We start from the raw sequence: 19,538 nt of genomic DNA on the forward strand, positions 1-19,538 counted from the left end.
TCCTTATCCTGTTTGGCTTCTCGCCACCAGGAAGCTCGGTCCATGTGGCATCGGAGCACTTGATTAGCAAGAGCAGCCACGTGGAACAGAGGTATTGAGTCTAATGTCCAATTTCAATCAATCTATACCTAAATGTTTTGAACATGAGTGCATTTATTATATAGTTAAGCATCTTCACTAAGGGTTGGTTTTGCTTACAGAGGAAAGTAGGCACTGTCTGAATGAATAGTTCTGTTTATTCAATCAGCTTTTACCACAGAGTCCAGGTATTTATTTATAATTATACTATAGAACACATATTGTGTATGTTAAAAAAAAAAAAAATAAATCCTAGACTATAAAAAAAAAATTTTTTTTGAAGCATACTTAGTCTCGCTTAAAAATACCCAACAAAATTTGAAGCTGCTTCGGGGCATAATAAAAATGGGTTGCAAAACATGGAATTCTGGCAACTGTTATCTTTGGAAAAACTGATTAAAAGCATTGTATTCAAATCTTTGTAGACTGTGTGTCTTTGACTTTGCTAATTGTTTCTCTAGGGTTTTTTTGTGAGGACAATGTTTTTGAAGGCATAGGGAGAACTTGTTGTCTTAAGATTCCTATCACTTGTTTTTTTCAATGTGAATTGAAGTGTAGCTTTTATGCATTTAGGACTCAAAAATACATAACATACCCTTGTTATGGGGAAGAGGAGCATGTGTGTAAAGTGAACATTAGGAAACAACACCTAAAAGCTCTCCTGTTACTGTTTCTTCAGTTTCTCCTGAAGAAAAGATGATACAAATAGACAAGTAAAGAGAATAATTTAAAATGTAACATTTTGTTCCAAATATATATGTCCTTTCACAAGAGTTTAGCGTTGGGATTCCTATGGGGTTTTTCTTGCTTGTTTGTTTTGAAATTTCAATTGGATATTTCCTTTTCTATTCCATTGCAAAAGTATCAGGAAGTTTATGGCTGTGATAGGGGTTTTTTTATTATTATTATCCTATCCCTTCCTGGTGTGAAGAGAAATCTGAGCTGCCTGGAGCTCTGGGGGTGACGATGATCACACCTGGGCTTGCTGGTCTCTTGGCCACTCTGAATAGTCACAACTGTGGAAAGTATTTGGGGCCACCTTTTAAAGAATTCTGTTATTGAAAAGTGGGAAGTGTGAGTACCTTGAAATGAAGAACTGTGAATTGCATAAACAAGCAGAGTTCCTGAAAAAATCTAATTTTGCTTTAGTAGGTACCAGACCCGTAAAAACTGCGGTCCCACCATGCTGGCTGGGATAGGCAATACCAAAGAGTAATGATCAGTTGCAACACAAGCTGTCTTGTCCTAGAATTTCAAATGTCTGGGGAACAGAGTGGTTGCTCCTGTGACTTGCAGACCGTATCATTGCAGGATCAGTGCTTTTCTTCCACTCAAGCAAATATTGCAAGGCTGAGAGCTGTTAAAGCTCTGACACATCAGTCGGGCATGCCTGGCTGCATTTTCAAATTTCTAACCATGCAAACATTTAAGAAAATAAAAGTTGTCTTACTGTGCATTGCTGCTCTACTCTCATTGGATCATGCCTTCTTTCTGGTGTTGTGTTTCTCTGTAAATAAATCATATTTCAGACTAAATTCCTATGTCCATATTTAAAGCTGAGTACAGAAGAATGAATCAAAAACCTTTTTCCCTGTCTACACTCATTTACCTCTCCTTCATTAAGGTTTAGTCTCATGCAAACAAGATAGCAAGTGCAATATTTATTTTGGTTTCTCTTAAATAACTGACCTTGCACCCTGTTAGGAAACAATGTCTTGGGCTAAACTTAAAGTAACATAAACTCAGGCAGTGAGCAGCAGTGGTAGAACGCCTGCTGAGCATCAGGGTGAGGGGCTGGTGCTACAATGGTGAAAGCAGCTTTAACCTCAGCAGCTGTAGTAGGCTGCTGCAGGGAAAAAAAAACAAAAAACAAAAAAACCCACACAACAAAGAAAAAAAACCACAAAAAACCCCAAACATGTAGCTCTGGCAGTGAGGTGGGTCCAGTATTTCTGCTAGGATGTGTGTTGAGCTATGGTCATAAGTTCAGGTGGCCTCCCCAGTTACAGTAATAGCCACGCTACTGCTTTTCTTTTGGTTTTCCTCTGTAGGATGTTCACAGAATCATTAAGGTTGGAAAAGACCTTTAAGATCATGAAGTCCAACCATCAGCCCAACACCACCATGCCCACTAGACCATGTCCCGAAGTGCCACATCCACGTGTTTTTTGAACACCTCCAGTGATGGTGACTCCACCACCTCCCTGCGCAGCCTGTTCCAATGCCTGACCACTCTCACAGTAGAGGGATTGTTCCTAATATCCAGTCTAAACCTCCCCTGGTGCAACTTGAGGCCATTTCCTCTCGTCCTATCACTAGTTAGTTGGGAGAAGAGGCCAACACCCACCTTGCCACAACCCTCTTTCAGGCAGTTGTAGAGAGTGATAAAAGAGGTAAAGATGGCATACTAAGATTTCATATTTTCTTCCTGCTGTCCATTCATGAAATTACTCACCTGTCTTAAACATCACAGGCACTGCATTTCTTCCAAAACCATTTCTGGGCTTTATGGTTTGTTACTGTGACAATTCTGAAATTTCACATTTTAAGGTCAAAATTACTCTTTTGAGAGCGTGTCCTGCAGTCTAGTCCTGGGTTTCCTGGTTTCTTTGCTCTGTGCAACTAGGTTCTGCGTGTTTGGGTTTCCACTGGGTAGTGTTTGGGGTTAGTTTGCATTTGTTGCAGATTGAGGGGTGTTCCCTTGAGTCGGCTGCAGCAGTGGTGGTCACCTAATGGGGCTCATGGGTTAGTCCGAGCACTTGAGGCTGGGCATGTCCAAAATCCTCATAGCTGCTGCTGATTGGGGCTGCTGTTACTATTTTGGAAAGGTGAAAGACCATCTGATACCAGTAGCTTTTTGAAAGCAGGAGGAAATAAGGATGGGCAAAACAATCATCTTGTGGGTTTTAAAACTGTTATGGATTTCCCATTGCAAACACTGTAAGTAGAGGTTTTAATTTTCTTGTGGACTGTTGTCCATATGATTTGCATTTCCATGTTTATACACACATTCCTCCGATCCCTGTGGTTTCACTAGTGAGACAGAAAAATATAGCTAGGTTTCTCACAAATTCAGAGTTCACAACTGGTTTGTTTTATATTAGTATACAGCAGACATTCATATTTGAAGAAAAAAGAAATGTATTATGGCTTATGTGTTCAGAAAAATCTTGTTCTTTAAAATCTTCAAAAGGCTTTCTACTGATACTTTTCCTCTTTATAAAATAGTTCTTCGGACGCATCTGAGAACTCGTAGTTATTTTGAGTATCTGAATGTTTGAGCACACAGCCTGACAGTTTAGGGACATGATTTTTATTTTTACCTAAATATCTATCAAGCACCTGACTTGTCACTGGCAAATTTGTGGTAACTGTATTTGGAAATAACACATTAAGTGTCACAGGTTCCTGTAATCAGGAATAAAAACATAGTATCTTCAGTTCGGTGTAACTTGTTTTTCCCAAGCCGGGACGTTGAGGTTTTCTGTGTGATAGGTACAAACTGTTTGATTATTGTAGAATACCATATGTGTGTTAGACTGAAGATTTTATATTTTTAAGTATCAACACTTCAAAAAAAAAATCAGCATTGCACTGACATACCCTACTGTTGTTGGTTTAAGTTAAGCCAAAACTCGTAACTGGTTGCCTCTCCTAATGGCAAGGAGTGAATTTGAATTACGCAAGTTTATTCCGTTCATGTTGGCTTTAGAGTTGTGCAGAGTTTTGTTCTTTAGACAAAGTGTCTGTGCTGAGGTTCACAGTAGAATAGCTATAAATATTGATGATGTAAATAATGTTGTTTTGGATAAAGATAACTGGAGGGAGGAAGGAAGAAAAACTTGTTGCTGTTGTCCGTAACTGCAGTGGCAGCTCTTAATATAACTTAATAGTTTACCAGTGGAATAGTGTGTGATGTCAGATGGAGCTCAGACTAGGAAATAACAGGGTGATTCACTTTTCCAAAGCAACCTTGCTTTTCTTTTACTTTTAAACAACTCTTACTTGAAAAAGAGCAGGGTAATGTAATTAGAATGTTTTTGTTGTTGTTTATGATAACTTTTACTCCTGATTAATTTTCTTGTTTTACTGCAGTTAGTGCATTACAAAAACCCTTCAATTAAGTGGCAATGTTTTAAACAAAGATTTTTTTTTTTTTAACATTTATTGCCTTTTGACTTTGTCTTTTGACTGCAGGAATGAAAGGACACTTGTTTTCCTATTCTTACTTGGCCAAAATACAAATCAAAAATCAAAATAGCAAAATAACTACTGCATTTGGAGGGTGGCAGCTTTAATAAATCAGTTAAATACTTCAGAGTTCATAATTCTTCCTTTTTTCAGTATGGAGAACTTTTTATGAACACTTTAATGCTTTACCTCAAGTATTGCCTTGAAGACTTGAGACAAAGTGCAGCACTGTTCTGTTTATAGTAGCTGCAAAAAATTACTGATTTCCTCTGTAAATCACTGGAAATGATTAGAAGAATGCATTTTTCAGCAAAAGTAACATTACACTATATTACTTTCTTGGGTTTTTTATTTTTGAAGAAAGGCTGTTTGGAGTGCTACAAACAAATTAATAGTTGTTACCAATTGTAATTAAAATCATTTAGAGGTTGCTTTAGAGTGATGTGTGTTCCCTGCTCCAAAGGATCTGTCACCATACTCCAGCTTAATAAATCACTGAAATTCGCTTATAGCTATGCAAAAGTTTAAAATCTGATGAAACAACAATGAATACATTGTACAAATGAGTACAAAGCAACTTGTAGCACTGTTTCTGCATATTTTAATGGAAGTATAGATTATTCATTTCAAGGCTAAATGAAAACGGTGACAGTGTACTGTTGGTGGTGTTACTGCAGGAAGACCCCTTGAAGAAATAAAAAAACATGTCTTATGTCTGAATGTGTGTCTCTCCTCTCCATGTACTGTCCCCCAAATAGATTAATTGACCCTATCAAAATTTAACTTCAGCAAAGCACAGCCATACTTTGTAGTTCAAAAGGAATTTAAAACTGCTATGAGCGACTTTGATAATTGACACTGTCTACAGTGTGAACGTCCGTGAGCTCGCCTTTGTAATGTTATTCCTGAGGGTATGGCACTAACCTTACTCAATTTTGAATTCTAGAAGTATAATCAACTGGTCTTTCATGTGATACGTGGAAAATTATGGCACTTTTTTCTAAAGGAATAATGAAGTCTGAAAACTTGGTATTTGTGATACATAGAAGTACAGAGCAGAACTATAAGCATGTAGCAAATGAGCAGATATTTCGTCATACATGCCCATCGTAGAAATATCAAAAAACCAACACCTCCCTCAAGCAGTGCATATGACAGTGGGTGTGTTGCATTTTTATGTTCTCTGGCTTTATTGCTAATGCATTTGCGAACGGGCAGGCAGAAGGAGTGTGGGAGACAGCACAGCAGTCAGGCTTTCTTCCCAGCTGCATCATCTGATGAAGTAGTGACCGTGTCTTGTGGCTGGGAGTCAGGTTTAGGAATCTTGTTGATATTAGCAGCTCTGTTGTTTCAGAAAGTAGAGAGCTGGGCTGGTAGTGGACGGTTTCTTTAGGGATCTTGCAGCAGGATTTCTCAGGATCCTTTGCATGGCTTTGGGATTTCCTAACATTGCATGTTTATAGGGAATGTCATTTTTAACAGCATGCTGTGGGGACGTTTCTTCTCAAATGTTTATACAGTCCCTTGCAATGGGAGCCCTTTCTCCTCTGTGTTACAGTCACAACGCGCTTGCATCACTCGTGTTAGGATTTTAATTCCTTTTCCCTCCTTCTGAAAAAGTACTCTGTATACTTCTGCTGGAGCTCTAGGAATAGTAATAGAGATAACTGTATTCCTCCTCATTTTGCCCTCTTTCCCCTACTTTCTTCCACTCCTCTTTATTAGCAGAGAGGAGCTGTGGGCAAGAGGGAGTCCCCTTCTCTGGATTACGAATGCTCAGGTAGGACGTAATCTAGTTCTTGAATCCGGAAGCTCTGTGAAAGGATGTTGGAACTGACCATATCAAAGGAAGAGGATGAAGATGCCTTGCATTTGGGGTTGCTTTTACAGCCTGCTCTGAATGTGCCAATATAAATCCAAAATGAGTCCATTGCAAATGGAATTTCCTTGTGTAGAACAGTGCAAAATAAAGGAGCTTTGGATCGTAACCAGGCTACTTAATTCTATTTGTTTTCATTTTTTAATATAAATGATCCTATTCTTTGCTCACGGATCAAGTCAAACTTGATACTTTTTTTTATTCTAGATGTTTGTGGCAAAGCACTGTCTAACTCTTATGTCTCAATTCCTTCACTCTGTTGGAAGAGGTTTCTTTGATAGTGTGTCAAAGCTTATTGAAGTTCTTGACATTAACTACTATATTAAATATAAAATATTGCATCCTGAAGTTGTCTCACTCTAGTTTATGTGACTGTTTTCTTTTGTCTGGGAATTTTACAGACATGTTGTAAGGCAGCTGCAGTTGGAAACCTGCTGCTGTGTCTTGGAAGCCAGCTGAAGAATCATTCTTTGTATGTACTTTCAAACTACTATTTGGCTGAAGACAGCATAGTGATTCTTCAAGTCTGATATGTCAGTGTGCTGATGAGGAACTGTTTTAACTGAGGTGGTTTATTTAATCAGTCTTGTTAAACTGTTTTGACAGTTCAAGCTGGTCTGACATATCTGTGCAGAGCCAGGTCTCATTGCAGTCCTTAAAGGCAGTTTGTGGGCTATTTTCTTTTAAGACTGATGTTTTGGCCACAGACAAAAAGACCTAATTCTGTCTTCTGAGGTTTTGTTGATTTTTTTTATAAACTGACTTTACATTAGCAAAAGTAAGCTCTCAATGTGACAGCACTTCTAAAGTAGAATAGTATGCCGGTGGAGGGAACACAGTAACCAAGCACGCTAGTCTGCATAGACCATATTTTTTCACATGGCTTTTGTGGTTGACTTTGGGGAGTAGGGTACCTATAGCTGCCTCTGATTAGATCGGGCCTTTGGCCTACTAATGCCTTGCTGGTTGCATGTGCTTACCACTACTTAAGCTGGTATTGGGGTTTTTTTCAGTATTAAGGAAGATAAGATTTAGACTGATAGTCTTGGGGTCTTAAGAACACTCAGAGAAATGGGACCAAGGTGCCTATAAGGGAATACCCTGTGCTCCAGTTCCCAGCTTCATGGATCAGACCAGGTCATGTACTTCATGCTGGTCCATTCCTACTCAGGTGCAAACCAGGAATGGATATGGTTGGCAGCATGTGTCCCAAATAAAGCAAAATCCGCTAACCCTAGCAAAAACTGAGATTTGCTGCTAAACACCTATTTGCTCTAATACTCCTTTCCTGGTTTAGTGATTCCTGAATCTTGAAAGCTCCGTTTGTAGTATAAATGGAAATCAATAGCTTGGATAACAGAATTTATATGCCTAATGCAGTCTCCTATGGATAAAGATTTAAATCACTTAATATTAAGTAAACTCTATTATTCCTTGACATCATTAGGAAAATTATCCTTACAAGCCACAAACTCTTCGACACTTTGATCGCTGTTCTGATTGCCGTTCACATTGACAGCTGCTGCACTGAAAAGAAAAGGAAGGGAAACGTGAAACCTGGGGGCCATGTGTGATATGGTATCGCAGTGCAGGACAGCATGAATCTGCATTGTGTGCGATTACCGGACAGTAAATCAGCTGTGCTGTGCTAGAGCCAGAAACCAGTAGCTTTCACACTTGCTGCCTGTTTCCCACTCATTGTAAAGCCCTGCCCTATCACTTGATAGACCTGGAAAGGAAGCGCAGAGGAAGCAAGTGCCACTGCTGGTTCAAAATGTTCCAGGCCGACTGGAAAGTTTGAGCAACGGCCTGGGTGAGAAGAACAAGACCATATTGACAGGGTTCAATCCTAGTCAGGTCTGTTTCCCATCAACTTCCTAACTAATCACAGCTTTTCTTTTTTCATCTCCTTTGCACAATCTGGGTCTACCCACTTTCACCTCCTTTTTATTTTGTAAATTTATTTTAGTGGCTTGAGCAACCAAGGAGAATTGGGGTGTTTTCTTCCCTCTGATCCACCTGGAGTAATTACTAATCCAATGCAAACCAATCCTGGAGTAATTACTAATGAAAAAGATGGCAACTGCACTAAAGGTAGTTGTCATCTCCTCCTTTGCCCCCGTGTTTCTCCAGAGTTTCCATTGCATATTCTTTGAATTTCTCCTTTTGATAGGGTCTTGTTCATTTCACTCGATGAACAGAAATGGATACTGTTCCAGTGATACCATGGCACATGTGGTTTGTCATGTTCCAGATCAACCGGTGTCATAGGCTGATGGCTCTTGGGCTATGGCACTGTAAAGTTATGTGAAGACACACAAACACACATGTACATGTAGCGGGAGAAGTATGTAAGCTCAGTTTTTCTTGGTTTTAAGCCCTTCTAGACTGTATAAGACTTTATGAAACACTTATGAAGTCACTCATTTTTCCTAATGCTGCAGCTTTAAACATACGGCAACATGCCCCTTGTACGCTGCGCGGTGCCATTTCGCATAGGCTTATGCATGGTTTTGCTATCGATGTAGTAAGCAGTCTCCACGGGCAGCCCCGCTGCTCTAGGGCCTCCTGGTGCGTCTCAAATTTCTTCCTTCTGTATGTTATTCTCCTTAGGCTGTCTATGAGACAAGAAAAGCTCATTTAATCTGAGGTGAGAAAAGTTTTTTTTATCTGAAGAAACGTGCTTTTAAAAAGACAACCAAAGAGATGTCTGTTTAGTTTTGCACTTAAATGTCTCGGGCCATGATCACAGCAGAGTAGATCCACATAATAGAGCTTAGGCATGTAAGTGTAGGTGGCATCTCCTATTTTTATGGTCTTTCTTTAGCAAGTCAATTGATTCTGGAATACTCTTGCATATTAAAGGAACAACCAGTTCAAAAAGTTAGTGAAAATATACAGACTCTTTGGGCATGGGTAATATTTACTGAATTGGTTAGCACTCTTCTGGAGGAGTAAACTTTGCTGGATTTGTGATGGTGCGTACACATTTATAAGTATAATATGACTTACTGGTAGTCCTGGCAATAGTGATGCCAGGAAAATCATCTTATTTCAGGAAAACATGCACTAGCATGTGTCTTGAAGTATCTGCTTTTTGGGAGTTTAATAACTTAAGTTTGACGAGGATTTAGAAGGAAGAAAAAAATTAAAAAACAAACAAAGAACAAACCCGAAACAACCCACACTCTCAACCCTCAATGATATATAAAATGTGAAAACGGCTTGTATTCTGTAGGATAAATATAGGGTGTGCTGGGGAAGTTTTTGAGACTCAGTTGGTCAGGCAGGTGGAATTACTGCTGCCTTGAGGAGGCTTGTGGAAGGAGGGCGTGTGCAAGGGAGACGTGAGCGTGATACAGTGCTACAGAGGCACGTTGGTTTCCAAAGTATGCCAAGCTTGCACCAATTTTTCTAGAATGTTTTTCCTTCCCTATGTCCAAAATAGTTCAAATTCAATAACTGTGGTTAGGATATTTTGGAAAGCTGTCCCCAGGCACTTTATAATGGAACTTGGGAAGAAATTCAAGAGACGGGAGTTCTCAACCAGCATTTTTAAGCGAGTTATCTTAAAATATACTGCTTCTTAATCTAAAATTAACCAAAAAGCATCTATAGTATTTCAGGTCAGCGTATCTCTGGAGAAATCCAAGTATATGCTTGTTACTCGGTCAACTCACTGCAAATTCTTTTTTTCTTCCCTTTTTTGAGACCTTAACCAGTCCAAATCTCCCAGGCCCATTCACTGTTTCTAACATTTTCCTATATCTTGCTCTTCCCAGGATGGATCGTACTTGGCCGAGTTCCTGCTGGAAAAAGGCTACGAGGTGAGTGACTCAGGGACTGACTGTGGGCTGATGGAGTTGTTTGGATGCTGCAACTCCAGCTTCCTCTGCTTCTGTCCTTCTCTGTGTATGTTTTCCACTCCAGCCCTAGATAACAAATCAAAACTCCAGAGAGGAATGTGCAACATGGCCTGTAATCATGCCAGCTTATTGTACTATTTATCATCTAATGTCCACTGGTGGATTCCCTCTTCTCCTCAGGGTATAGCTGCTTTGCATGTTTCCCGCCAACTCAGATAAGCAGTGACCTGTGTGAGCCAAAACTGTAAGGAATTAGGGAATAATTTATGATGCAATGTACCACATAAATGAATAAGAATCTCTTGTTTGTTCTCTTTCCCCTCTGCTCTTTCTACTGTAAAGGCCCTTTTATTTTGGCAGTTGTACTTCAGCAGTGAAAACCTTGCATTTTGCTTTCTCTTGTTTAAAAAGAAAAAAACACCCCCAAAACCCCAAAATACACTTTGGTAGAGTTACTTTCCACCCTTTCTCTTGGATTAATTATAATCTTGCTTAGCACATGATTTTCATTTGCCTTTTCCTTAAAAAAAAGGAAGTCTGATTCCTTACTTCTTGTTGTGTAATTTTCCCTGGCAAAATCATCTTTTTTTGTGGCCCAGCAAAGCAACAATCACATTATTATGGTATGATTTGATGGCTTTGAACTGTTGTGGGCATATATGTGAGAATGTTTGCTTGATCAGTCGTGAAAGATGCTTCCAAAATGTATGATAATGGAAGGAAAGGTGTGGTCAAATTAATCTCCCCACAATGTAGTGTATTCTGGGTTTTTAGTAAAAGCTACTGTTCTAATATTGGTTTATTCTGTTTTAATACTGCTTTTTAGCTTAGTGAGAAGTCTCTTTTCAGCCAGTCTGTGCTTTCCATGCTTTTGCACGTGATTAATCTTGCCTTGCTTATTCCATGCTTTCTCCTGCTTTGTTGATTGATCTGCTTATTGGGGCTGGTTCTTCAGTGTTGTAACTTGATTGTTGTTACTATTTCTCCATTCCACTTGGGGAAGAGAGATATCATTGTGGTTGCTTCTGCTACTCTAAAGGCAAAAGCACATGCTGTCTCCTAGTCTACAATGAAATTAGGAACTGCTAACTGCAACTAAAATGAAATATAACCCTTTCCACAATAGAAAGGTTACAATAGTTGGGTAGAGGGTTTCTTCTTGTGTTCCTCAACTCTCCATCTATTTGTTGGAATTCTTTCCTGTGTTCCTGGTTAGAGACCTCTCTTCCTGAGTAACTGAACACAAGAGCACATGTAGTAACTGATGACCTCCCTAAGCTGGTTCGTTTGACTTTTTTTTTTTTTTAATAATTTCAATCTATTTAAACATCAAGCCCTGTTGAGAAAAATCAACTGATCTTACATTCTTAACTAGATTAACCAGTTTGCATACTTTTTGGCTTGTCACAAAGTTTGCATTTCACCTGTCCTATGCAGACAAAGGTATCTTTCATCAGTTTTTTTTTTTACAGTAATATTGCTGTCATGGATTAAGCATTTGGCAGGTTTTCTCTCTTGTCTGTGCATACCAGAAAAAGGAGTGGGAGAAAGAAAAAGAAAAGAAAAAAAAAAAAAAGCTGGGTTTGCATGTTTTCTTGTTATCACTGGATGCAAAAGGCTCTCTGGACTTGTTTGTTTGCTGAAACTTCTTGAAGTCCTGGGGTGATTGCATTTAGCACGTCTGATTGGTCAAGTGTTGGTATCACAGTCATTCAGCTGACACAAAGCTCTTGCATGCACAGTCTTTCACCAAGCCTTGAGCTGGCAAGCTTTGACTTATTGGTCAATCGTTTGTGCGAACTTGAATTTCAGCATGACTTCATTCAGAGATAGATAATTGAGTGCTCAAGAAACTTCTCATCAGGATTTTAAGCCGAAATATTTAATTATGCTGTAGAGCACTACAGTTAGCTTCCTTTAGAATTATATGGTGCTTTAAAACTGCAAAGTCTGATTTTTACTCAGCAAAACAGATGTTCATTTGAGGACTCAAAATATTTCCAGCATCTTTTGTAAAAATAAAGTTATTGTAGAAGTGTCTTTGTTTGAAAGTGTTTCTCTGCAAACCTTATGTCCCTATAAATTATCCACACATTCTATAAATAATTATTTTGATAGGGCTTTTAACTACATAACTTGAAAAATTTATCTCCATAAATTCATTATTTGATGCAAATTTCGTTTGGGGGGCTATGTTTTAGTTCCCCATTGCCCTCAAAATGAAAATATTTTACTCAGTTTTGGAAAGTTTAGCATTTGAATTGTAGAACAAGGTACATAGTGAGCCTGTTGTGTGGCTGGGCACGCAAGAGATTTTAGGCAAGGAAATTGGCATCATAAATTTTACTTGCAAGTTGTAAAGATGAAGCTATTCAGCTATTATTAGACAACTTGCCACCAAAATACCATTCTTAAAGCAGCAGTCTGGTCTTACTCTGCGGTTGTGCATACCTTTTTACTCAGTTAAGTTTCAGACTTAAGATAGAATGAAAAGTGTTTTCTGTGTCAATAACTGTAGCTTGTGTTATGTGTAAAACACAAATTCCTGAACCAAACCAAAACCCCAAACACTGCCTGTTCCAGCTGATATATTCTCGCAGGTACAAGTTAACATGAAGTGAGAGAGTAAAGCGATGCCCCAACCCCACCGAGTGTAGGATGCATCAAAGTGTAAAGGAACGGTTTCAGAAATAAAGGGCGGAGAGAAGTGGAGGACAGTCAGATGCTGAAGCTTGATTTCACTTGTGCAAGCACAGCTTCTGCAGCTGGTAACCTAAGCTAATGTGAATTTTGGCAGTAGGCATGGGGCTATCTTACATGAGAAGAAAACAGGATCAAGTGTTAGGACAATTTCTTTAATGTATTAGACACAAACTGGCTTTTCTTTGATGTTGGTCAGAACCAGTGGGGGTTTTTTAACTGACTTTATTTATTGTGGATGGTTAAAGGAAGTTCCCAGCCTGCGTTTCTGCCTTAGGCTTGCCTGTGTGTCTCATAACCCACTGGAGAACACTGACTCATGAGGTCCACAAAACAGCACTGACTGTTCCAGCTGTTCTTCCAACACCCCAGAAAGTGAATAACAGCTGTTTTCTAAAATATATTTGGGCCTTGCAGCTGCTGCCCCTTCCTTGTCTTCCCTCCCTTGTATTTTTCTTCCCTTCTCTCCTCTGTCCCCTCTCTCCTTTCTGTAGCCCCATCTCCTGCTGCTGCTTTTTCCATGCCCATCGCCTCTGGCTCCAGAAAGACTTCTCTGCAACCAGGGAGAGGTGGTTGTCTTGGGATTCACACATTGCTTCTCCAACTCCAGTAAAGCTGGCAAGTCTCACTCACTAGGAGACGGTGCTCTGGGGCACCGGTGTGTTTTCTGTGCTGTGCGTGACGCTTGGGCTGCTAGTGGTGTCAACAAGGGAGGAGGTGAAACCACGCAAAGGTACTGAAATGTGACAGCATCAAAGCTCATCTCCAAGTATTTTGTTAGTTTTGGATAACTGTCTGCCTATAGGAATAGAGACGAGCTCTGGTTACCTCATGTATGGGTTAGGCCCATGTATATGGGAAGAGTGGTGGTGATGAACACTTTCCTCCTAATGTTCACTGCTTTCCTTTTGTATTTTCCCTTGTTCAATCCCCAGGTGCATGGCATCGTTCGTCGGTCTAGTTCTTTTAATACAGGCCGCATTGAACATCTCTATAAGAACCCACAGGCTCACATTGAAGGAAGTAAGACTTTGTTTTTATATTTAAGGTTTTTTGGGGGTTTTTTTTTGATCTGTGGCATGTGTTTGGTGGAGAAAGGTCCCCGGGAGCAGGAAGGGAATCCCAGTTTCTTCTACATAAATGTTACTAACAAGTAGTTATTTTTAAGCTGTGCTTGACTTAGGATTGGTTATTTAAAACAAAAACCAACCAAACAAAAAGCCTTGATAGCTAAGCTTCCCTTTTCTCTGCTTGTGTTAGCCAGTTGCTCTATCTCAGAAAGAGAAGTGATGATTTTTCTCTGATGAAAATGTGACACAAAGACACACTCGTGTGTGTGTGTGAGTTACCAACAGCGGAAAGTACCAGAGGGGCCCAGGAACGCACTTTCTGTTGTGTAGAAATGCTGACACAGTTCACAGACAGGCAGTAGCAATTAAAAAGTGGCTGGGCCTGCAAAAAGCTATTTGAGGTTGAAAACACTGATATATCAGAATAGTAATTTTTTTTTTGAGGCAGTTATCTTAAGCACTCCACTTCTGTTTCCTCATGAGCTTCTTAGTGCCTGTTGGAGGTGAAGGTTTGGGGACAGCCTGTATGACAGCATCAGTAAGACATGATCAATTCTTACTTGATGACGGGAAGAATGAATCTTTGGACCTTCTGAATTTCTGCACGCAAGGAAACGGTTATCTGTTTTTCCTGAAGGAAAGGCATTGCTCTTGGAAATTTGCTGACAATCTGTGTTACCGATGATAATTTGGAAAGCTGAAATTATTACCTTTAGTGTACACTTTGCAAAAATTGTTTGAGTATTTTACCTTAAAGAATGTTAACTGATCACTTAATGAGAAGAAGCTCAGTTGTTAGATGGCTCCAGTTCAGCAGAAGGATTGAGCATTTTAACAAGCATATAGTTCTCTATGCTATGTATATTTTGTCAAGTTGTGCAGACTGATGCTATCCTAAACAGTCCAATTTAATGTATTGTAAACACTAAATATCTTCATGCTGTAAATAAATCTCATGTTTCTCTGCTTCCTACCATGGTTAAATAGAGCCTAATTTTATAAAATTGTAATATATAATGCAACTTTTAGACTTCACTTGCTCTTTGCTTGTAATTAAAAAAATTAATTTCTGACATGACTTCAGTGGTATTTGCTGTGAATAGTTGCTACTTACTGTACCTTGCTCCTTAAAATATCTGACTGAGAGGGGTAAAATTGAATAAAATATCTTCATGAAGAATACTGAAACCTGTGCTTCCATCAAAGACAATGTAATAAGAACTGTGTTTCCCATGACTTGCGTTCATGGCTCACAAGGTAAAATGAAGCAAAAGAAATCAGAGGAACCTGTGCATTCTGAGGACCATCTTGTGACTATGAAAACTGATTTGAGAAGACAATGTAGATCATGATAAATATGTATACAAACATTTAAGGAAAGGGATGCAAGAAAGGAAAAAAAAAAAGCAGACCTTAAATATTTTTCCCCACTTATTTTCCTTTAACTGAGGAATGCAGCCATATGAATGGGAGGACGAGGAAGAATTGGACTTGGAATCTCAGGAAATGCTGCTCCATGGAAACTGTTCGGAAACAATGGGTTTCCAGGCAGTACTGGAGGAAGCAAAGAACCAATAGTGGCTGATGTGAGCAAAACCTAATTTTGTCTTTGGTCTGTGTGTTCTTCCCATGAGGAATTGATTACATGTTGCAAGATGATCTTTATAGACAGTGAACCTCTTTATACACAAAAATGTAAGGAGAAGAAAAAAGAAAAACAAGGTGTTTCCTGAAGCAAGCCCTCCAGGTATTGCTTGCTAAGGAGTTTTTTAGATTGGATAATATTACTAAAACCCAAAGGTTCTGACGTTTCTAAATCTGTGCACCAAATAAATCCCATTTCTAGTAAGTCTTTCCACCTAGCCTATTACTGTTGAAAGACCTCTCTTTCATGGGTCAGAAAATTAACAAAGCCTCATGCCCTGCTCCCCTTCAAAAACACCATTTGGATAAGAAGCTTTGAAGACTTGATGGTAGACCAAAATGGGCATTCCCCTTTGAGAGCGAGCTTTAAATTTAAGGTAATCATGGGATGGTACCATGCTGATGCTCGGCTCAGCCCAGCTGGGAGCCCACCTTCCCCTGAGAAGCTCTGAGACTGTTCTCTGGCCTGGTGATGGTGGCAGAACTGGATGTCTTTGGTGTAGGAAGAGGGAGCCTGGCTGTACCACCTCTTCCCTGCTCAGCTGCTGCTTAGGCTGGAGAGGAACCAGTTGCTCTTTCAGACCCCAGGGCTCCTACAGGCTGCTGCTCCCTGGACCTCCTCTTGTAACAGTGTCCTCTGCTCTGTCCTCTCTGAAAGGCTGGCTCAGCTGGCAGGGAGATTTTCTTTCACTCCCAGCCAAGGTAAGAAGAGGAAGATGACGGTCCCCTGTTAGCTCGGGGAGGCTTGCTTTCTGGTACCGAAAAGGTAGCGTATGTGGGTTCTTCCCTGCTCCCACCAGACCCCAGAGCTGTCCGGAGGAAGGTGGTAGCTGCTGTCAGAGAAATCGGTTAGGTGGTGCTTACTCCACATGGTCTCTATTTAGTGTTGCAAGAGAAATGCAGCAGCAGTTAAGGTGGTCTGGACACCAACAGTAGTGAGGAATGCAGGTTAACACCAATATCCAAATAGTTTTATCCTATAGCCATTTGGGATCCTGTGTGTGCTGTGGCCCACAGGCAGAAGTGGTTTCATGTTGTTGAATTTAATTTGAGAAGCAGGGCAGTTGCATTCTGTACAGGTGGAAACGTGGTGGTCTTCCAGCAGAGCCTGTACAGAACTGGTGGCAGGAATGAAGGCAGCCCCCCCACACCGTGGGTAGCTGATATGTGTGCACAAAAAGGGCCGTAACCTGCTTGCCAGCCCTCATGTTTAATCGCAGTTTATCTCTTTTAAAAAAAAAAGTTGCATTACCGTTCCCTTACCTGTTAGCCACAGCTTCAGCTGGGTTCGAGGTCTCTTTAGAACTGTTGTCTTCAAGCAATGTGGATGTAAAAGCAGATTTCAAGCATATACTGTGACCTGCTGAGCTGTATCACTTTATCAGCCTGAAGAGCCTCAAGTATCTGTTAAATAGGAATGTGCAGAGATGAACACCTGAGAACTGTGATCTGTTGCTTCCTTGTTGCCTTAAACTGTTAAAAAAAAAAAAAAACAAAAAACCCAAAACAACAACAAAAAAACCCTCAAAACAGCTTAAATAAAAACAAAGTTCACATATCTCTACAACACTTAAAAAAAAAAAAAAAAAGTGCTGTGGATTCATATCGTAGTCTCTTGTAATAAACCTTTTATTTCTTGGTTCCAGGGTTGGAACAAAATAAAAAAGAAAAGTCAAGTTGATTATATCTGTAGCTGATACAGCCCCAAAAAAGTGGTGCCCATTTTCAAATGGGAAGACTGCTAAGCTGTACTGAAACAGGAATTTCTTCTTTTCCTTGAGATAGGGCAATGTAAACATAAATTTATTAAGGTCAAAACCATCAAATGAAAATCTATATAAATATGGCTATACAGCTCTTTCCTCAATAGTTATAACAAGATTTTTCTTTTTGTTGAATAGGTATGTGAATAGCATTGTGGTGGTGGTAATTCTATTTTTTTTTTTTTTAAGTAGGGGAAAAGGAGACCTGTTTTATCAGAATGAATTTAACTATTGGAGTAATTTCTTGAGGGGACAGGCTCTGAAACCAAGGACAAGTTGATAAGTTGTTGCAACCTCCTCTTTTAACTTTGGCAGGAGGTAGTCTCATGCTCTTGCCTACTTTTTCACACACAAATTAGAAAGTAACTCAGGAAAGAGCAAATAACAGCTGTGTGACTGACATACTTGACCGTATTTGAGATTTTGGTGTGTAATATCATGAAGCATGTTTAATTAACAGTTACAACGTTCTCTGAAATGCCAGTGTGTATCTGTATTTTTTTTAAATGGAAAAGCCATAGTAAAAAATGCAGTGGATTGTACTGCAAAGTTACCTAAATATTCATCTTAGGCATTTTTGCTGTGTTGCGAAATTATTCACAGTGAGGAACTTAAACATGTGCAACGTTATGGGAAGAAGGAGAAAGCTAGTGATGTATGCCCAAGAAGTTATTAAAAACCTTTGAGAGTGAAAGATTGGAAGACAAAACTCAAATAATGCGCTTTTTTTTGTGGCAGAAATTCTGTATATGATGCTGATCTAGTTTAGACAACCTGGGTTAATGAAGAGTAAACTATTAAATTACATAAGTGTTGCTACATAAATTAGATTATTGAAAAGAGAATCTGAAATGGTATTCGTTACTTCTGCAGGGAAATATATTTTGTGCTTAAAGCAGGGGAAAAAAAAAGCAAAACCTTGATCAGCCAGTGATCTCTCAACTTTTTACAATAAACATTTACTTGGATTTTAAACCTGGAATAGGATTTGGACCAAGAACGCCATATTGTTCTGGGACTAAAGTGTATTAACTCTGTGTTCTTAAACTCTGAAGACATGAAGCTGCACTATGGTGATCTCACGGACAGCACCTGCCTGGTGAAGATCATTAATGAAGTCAAACCCACTGAGATATACAACCTGGGAGCTCAGAGCCATGTCAAGGTGAGTAGCTTCTAGCACCGAGAATTGTGAATGCGCGTTGGTGGTGGTATTCTCCTTTGATTATTTTAGACCGCAGCATTTACAGACATTTTAACAACTGCCAACTTTGACAGGTAAACACTGCCTTAAATCAAGATAGTTGTGTTTGCTGTGGTGCTGAATTACTGCATGAGTCTTGCTACTGAAAATATATATTAAGATGTCAGAATAAGTGAGGTTAAATTGTCTTTATCAACAACATCCACAGGTTTAAAAATCTGACTTTTTTTCTACCATGTGAAACAACTTTTGCTGTAGAATTTGCTGCTGATCTCCTAGCGGAGAAGTTATGCAGTGTTGTTAGGCCAAACAGCACTTAGAACCACATTATTCCCTTTACGTTAAAATCAATACGTGTATCTGAGTGCGTCACTTATCAGAAGGCTTCGTCTGTAACCAGTTTTCATGCAGGCGCTATTCTTTGAAAGATTAACCTACAGATAGAGAAAACAGCTTTTCTGCTACTTGCAGTATTATAACATTTCTGTGGTTTTGGTTGGAAAAATCAAGTTATAGAAACTGAAACAAAAAGAACTTGTTGAAGATGAGTAACTTGACCCTGGCAAGTACTGCTGCATCGTAAGGAAAGAAAATGAATAGTAGAGAGGATAACTGTAATTGGCATTTGACGTATGTTAAGCCATTGCTGTATCATGGAAAGCTCAGCTTACCGACAGGTGACCTGCATTTACTTGCAAAAACCTCATTCATTCTTCACTCCATGATTGCAAACTGAAACTGATGTCCAGGTAGCAAATTGTCATTAAAATAAGTCATATGCCAGTCATAGGTGCTGTCCTTGTCATGTGCGATGTGGAAGTATTCTTAAGTGGTAGTATTCCCTGGCCTCTCTGGAGGTGAGAAGTGAAGGAGCATTTAAGCCTCATGAACATCAATTTGACTTCAGTTTTAAAAGTCAGCCTTCCTACAAAAAACAATGTGGTGTTCATGTCACGCCGTAAGCCTTGAAACCCAGCGAGAGGAAATCATGTTGAAAGACTGCAGTTATCCACGAGACAAACAGAATATAGAGATGAAATGAGAATAATTTTGCTTTTAAATTTCTTGCATGTTTGAATTATCCAGTTTGTTCTGTGCTAAACATTGAGTCTGGTTGGGTTTACTACCTCGGGTACAGCAGTA

The 19,538-nt window shown here is 39.4% G+C and overlaps 1 protein-coding gene across 1 annotated transcript in view; it reads left to right on the forward strand.

Annotated features, from left to right (window-relative positions):
• The window catches only part of GMDS (GDP-mannose 4,6-dehydratase), a gene marked incomplete at its 3' end in the record, with an annotated part of 432,088 nt that overhangs the window by 62,688 nt on the left and 349,862 nt on the right, over positions 1 to 19,538 (forward strand). Inside the window, exons 2-4 of the mRNA XM_082014902.1 lie at positions 9,931 to 9,975; positions 13,650 to 13,737; positions 18,247 to 18,356. Coding sequence (XP_081871028.1) covers positions 9,931 to 9,975; positions 13,650 to 13,737; positions 18,247 to 18,356 — 243 coding nt within the window. The remainder of the gene's footprint in view (positions 1 to 9,930; positions 9,976 to 13,649; positions 13,738 to 18,246; positions 18,357 to 19,538) is intronic.

The sequence above is a fragment of the Phaethon aethereus genome, assembly GCF_964289735.1.
Source record: "Phaethon aethereus genome assembly, chromosome: 2".
Lineage (NCBI taxonomy): Eukaryota > Metazoa > Chordata > Aves > Phaethontiformes > Phaethontidae > Phaethon > Phaethon aethereus.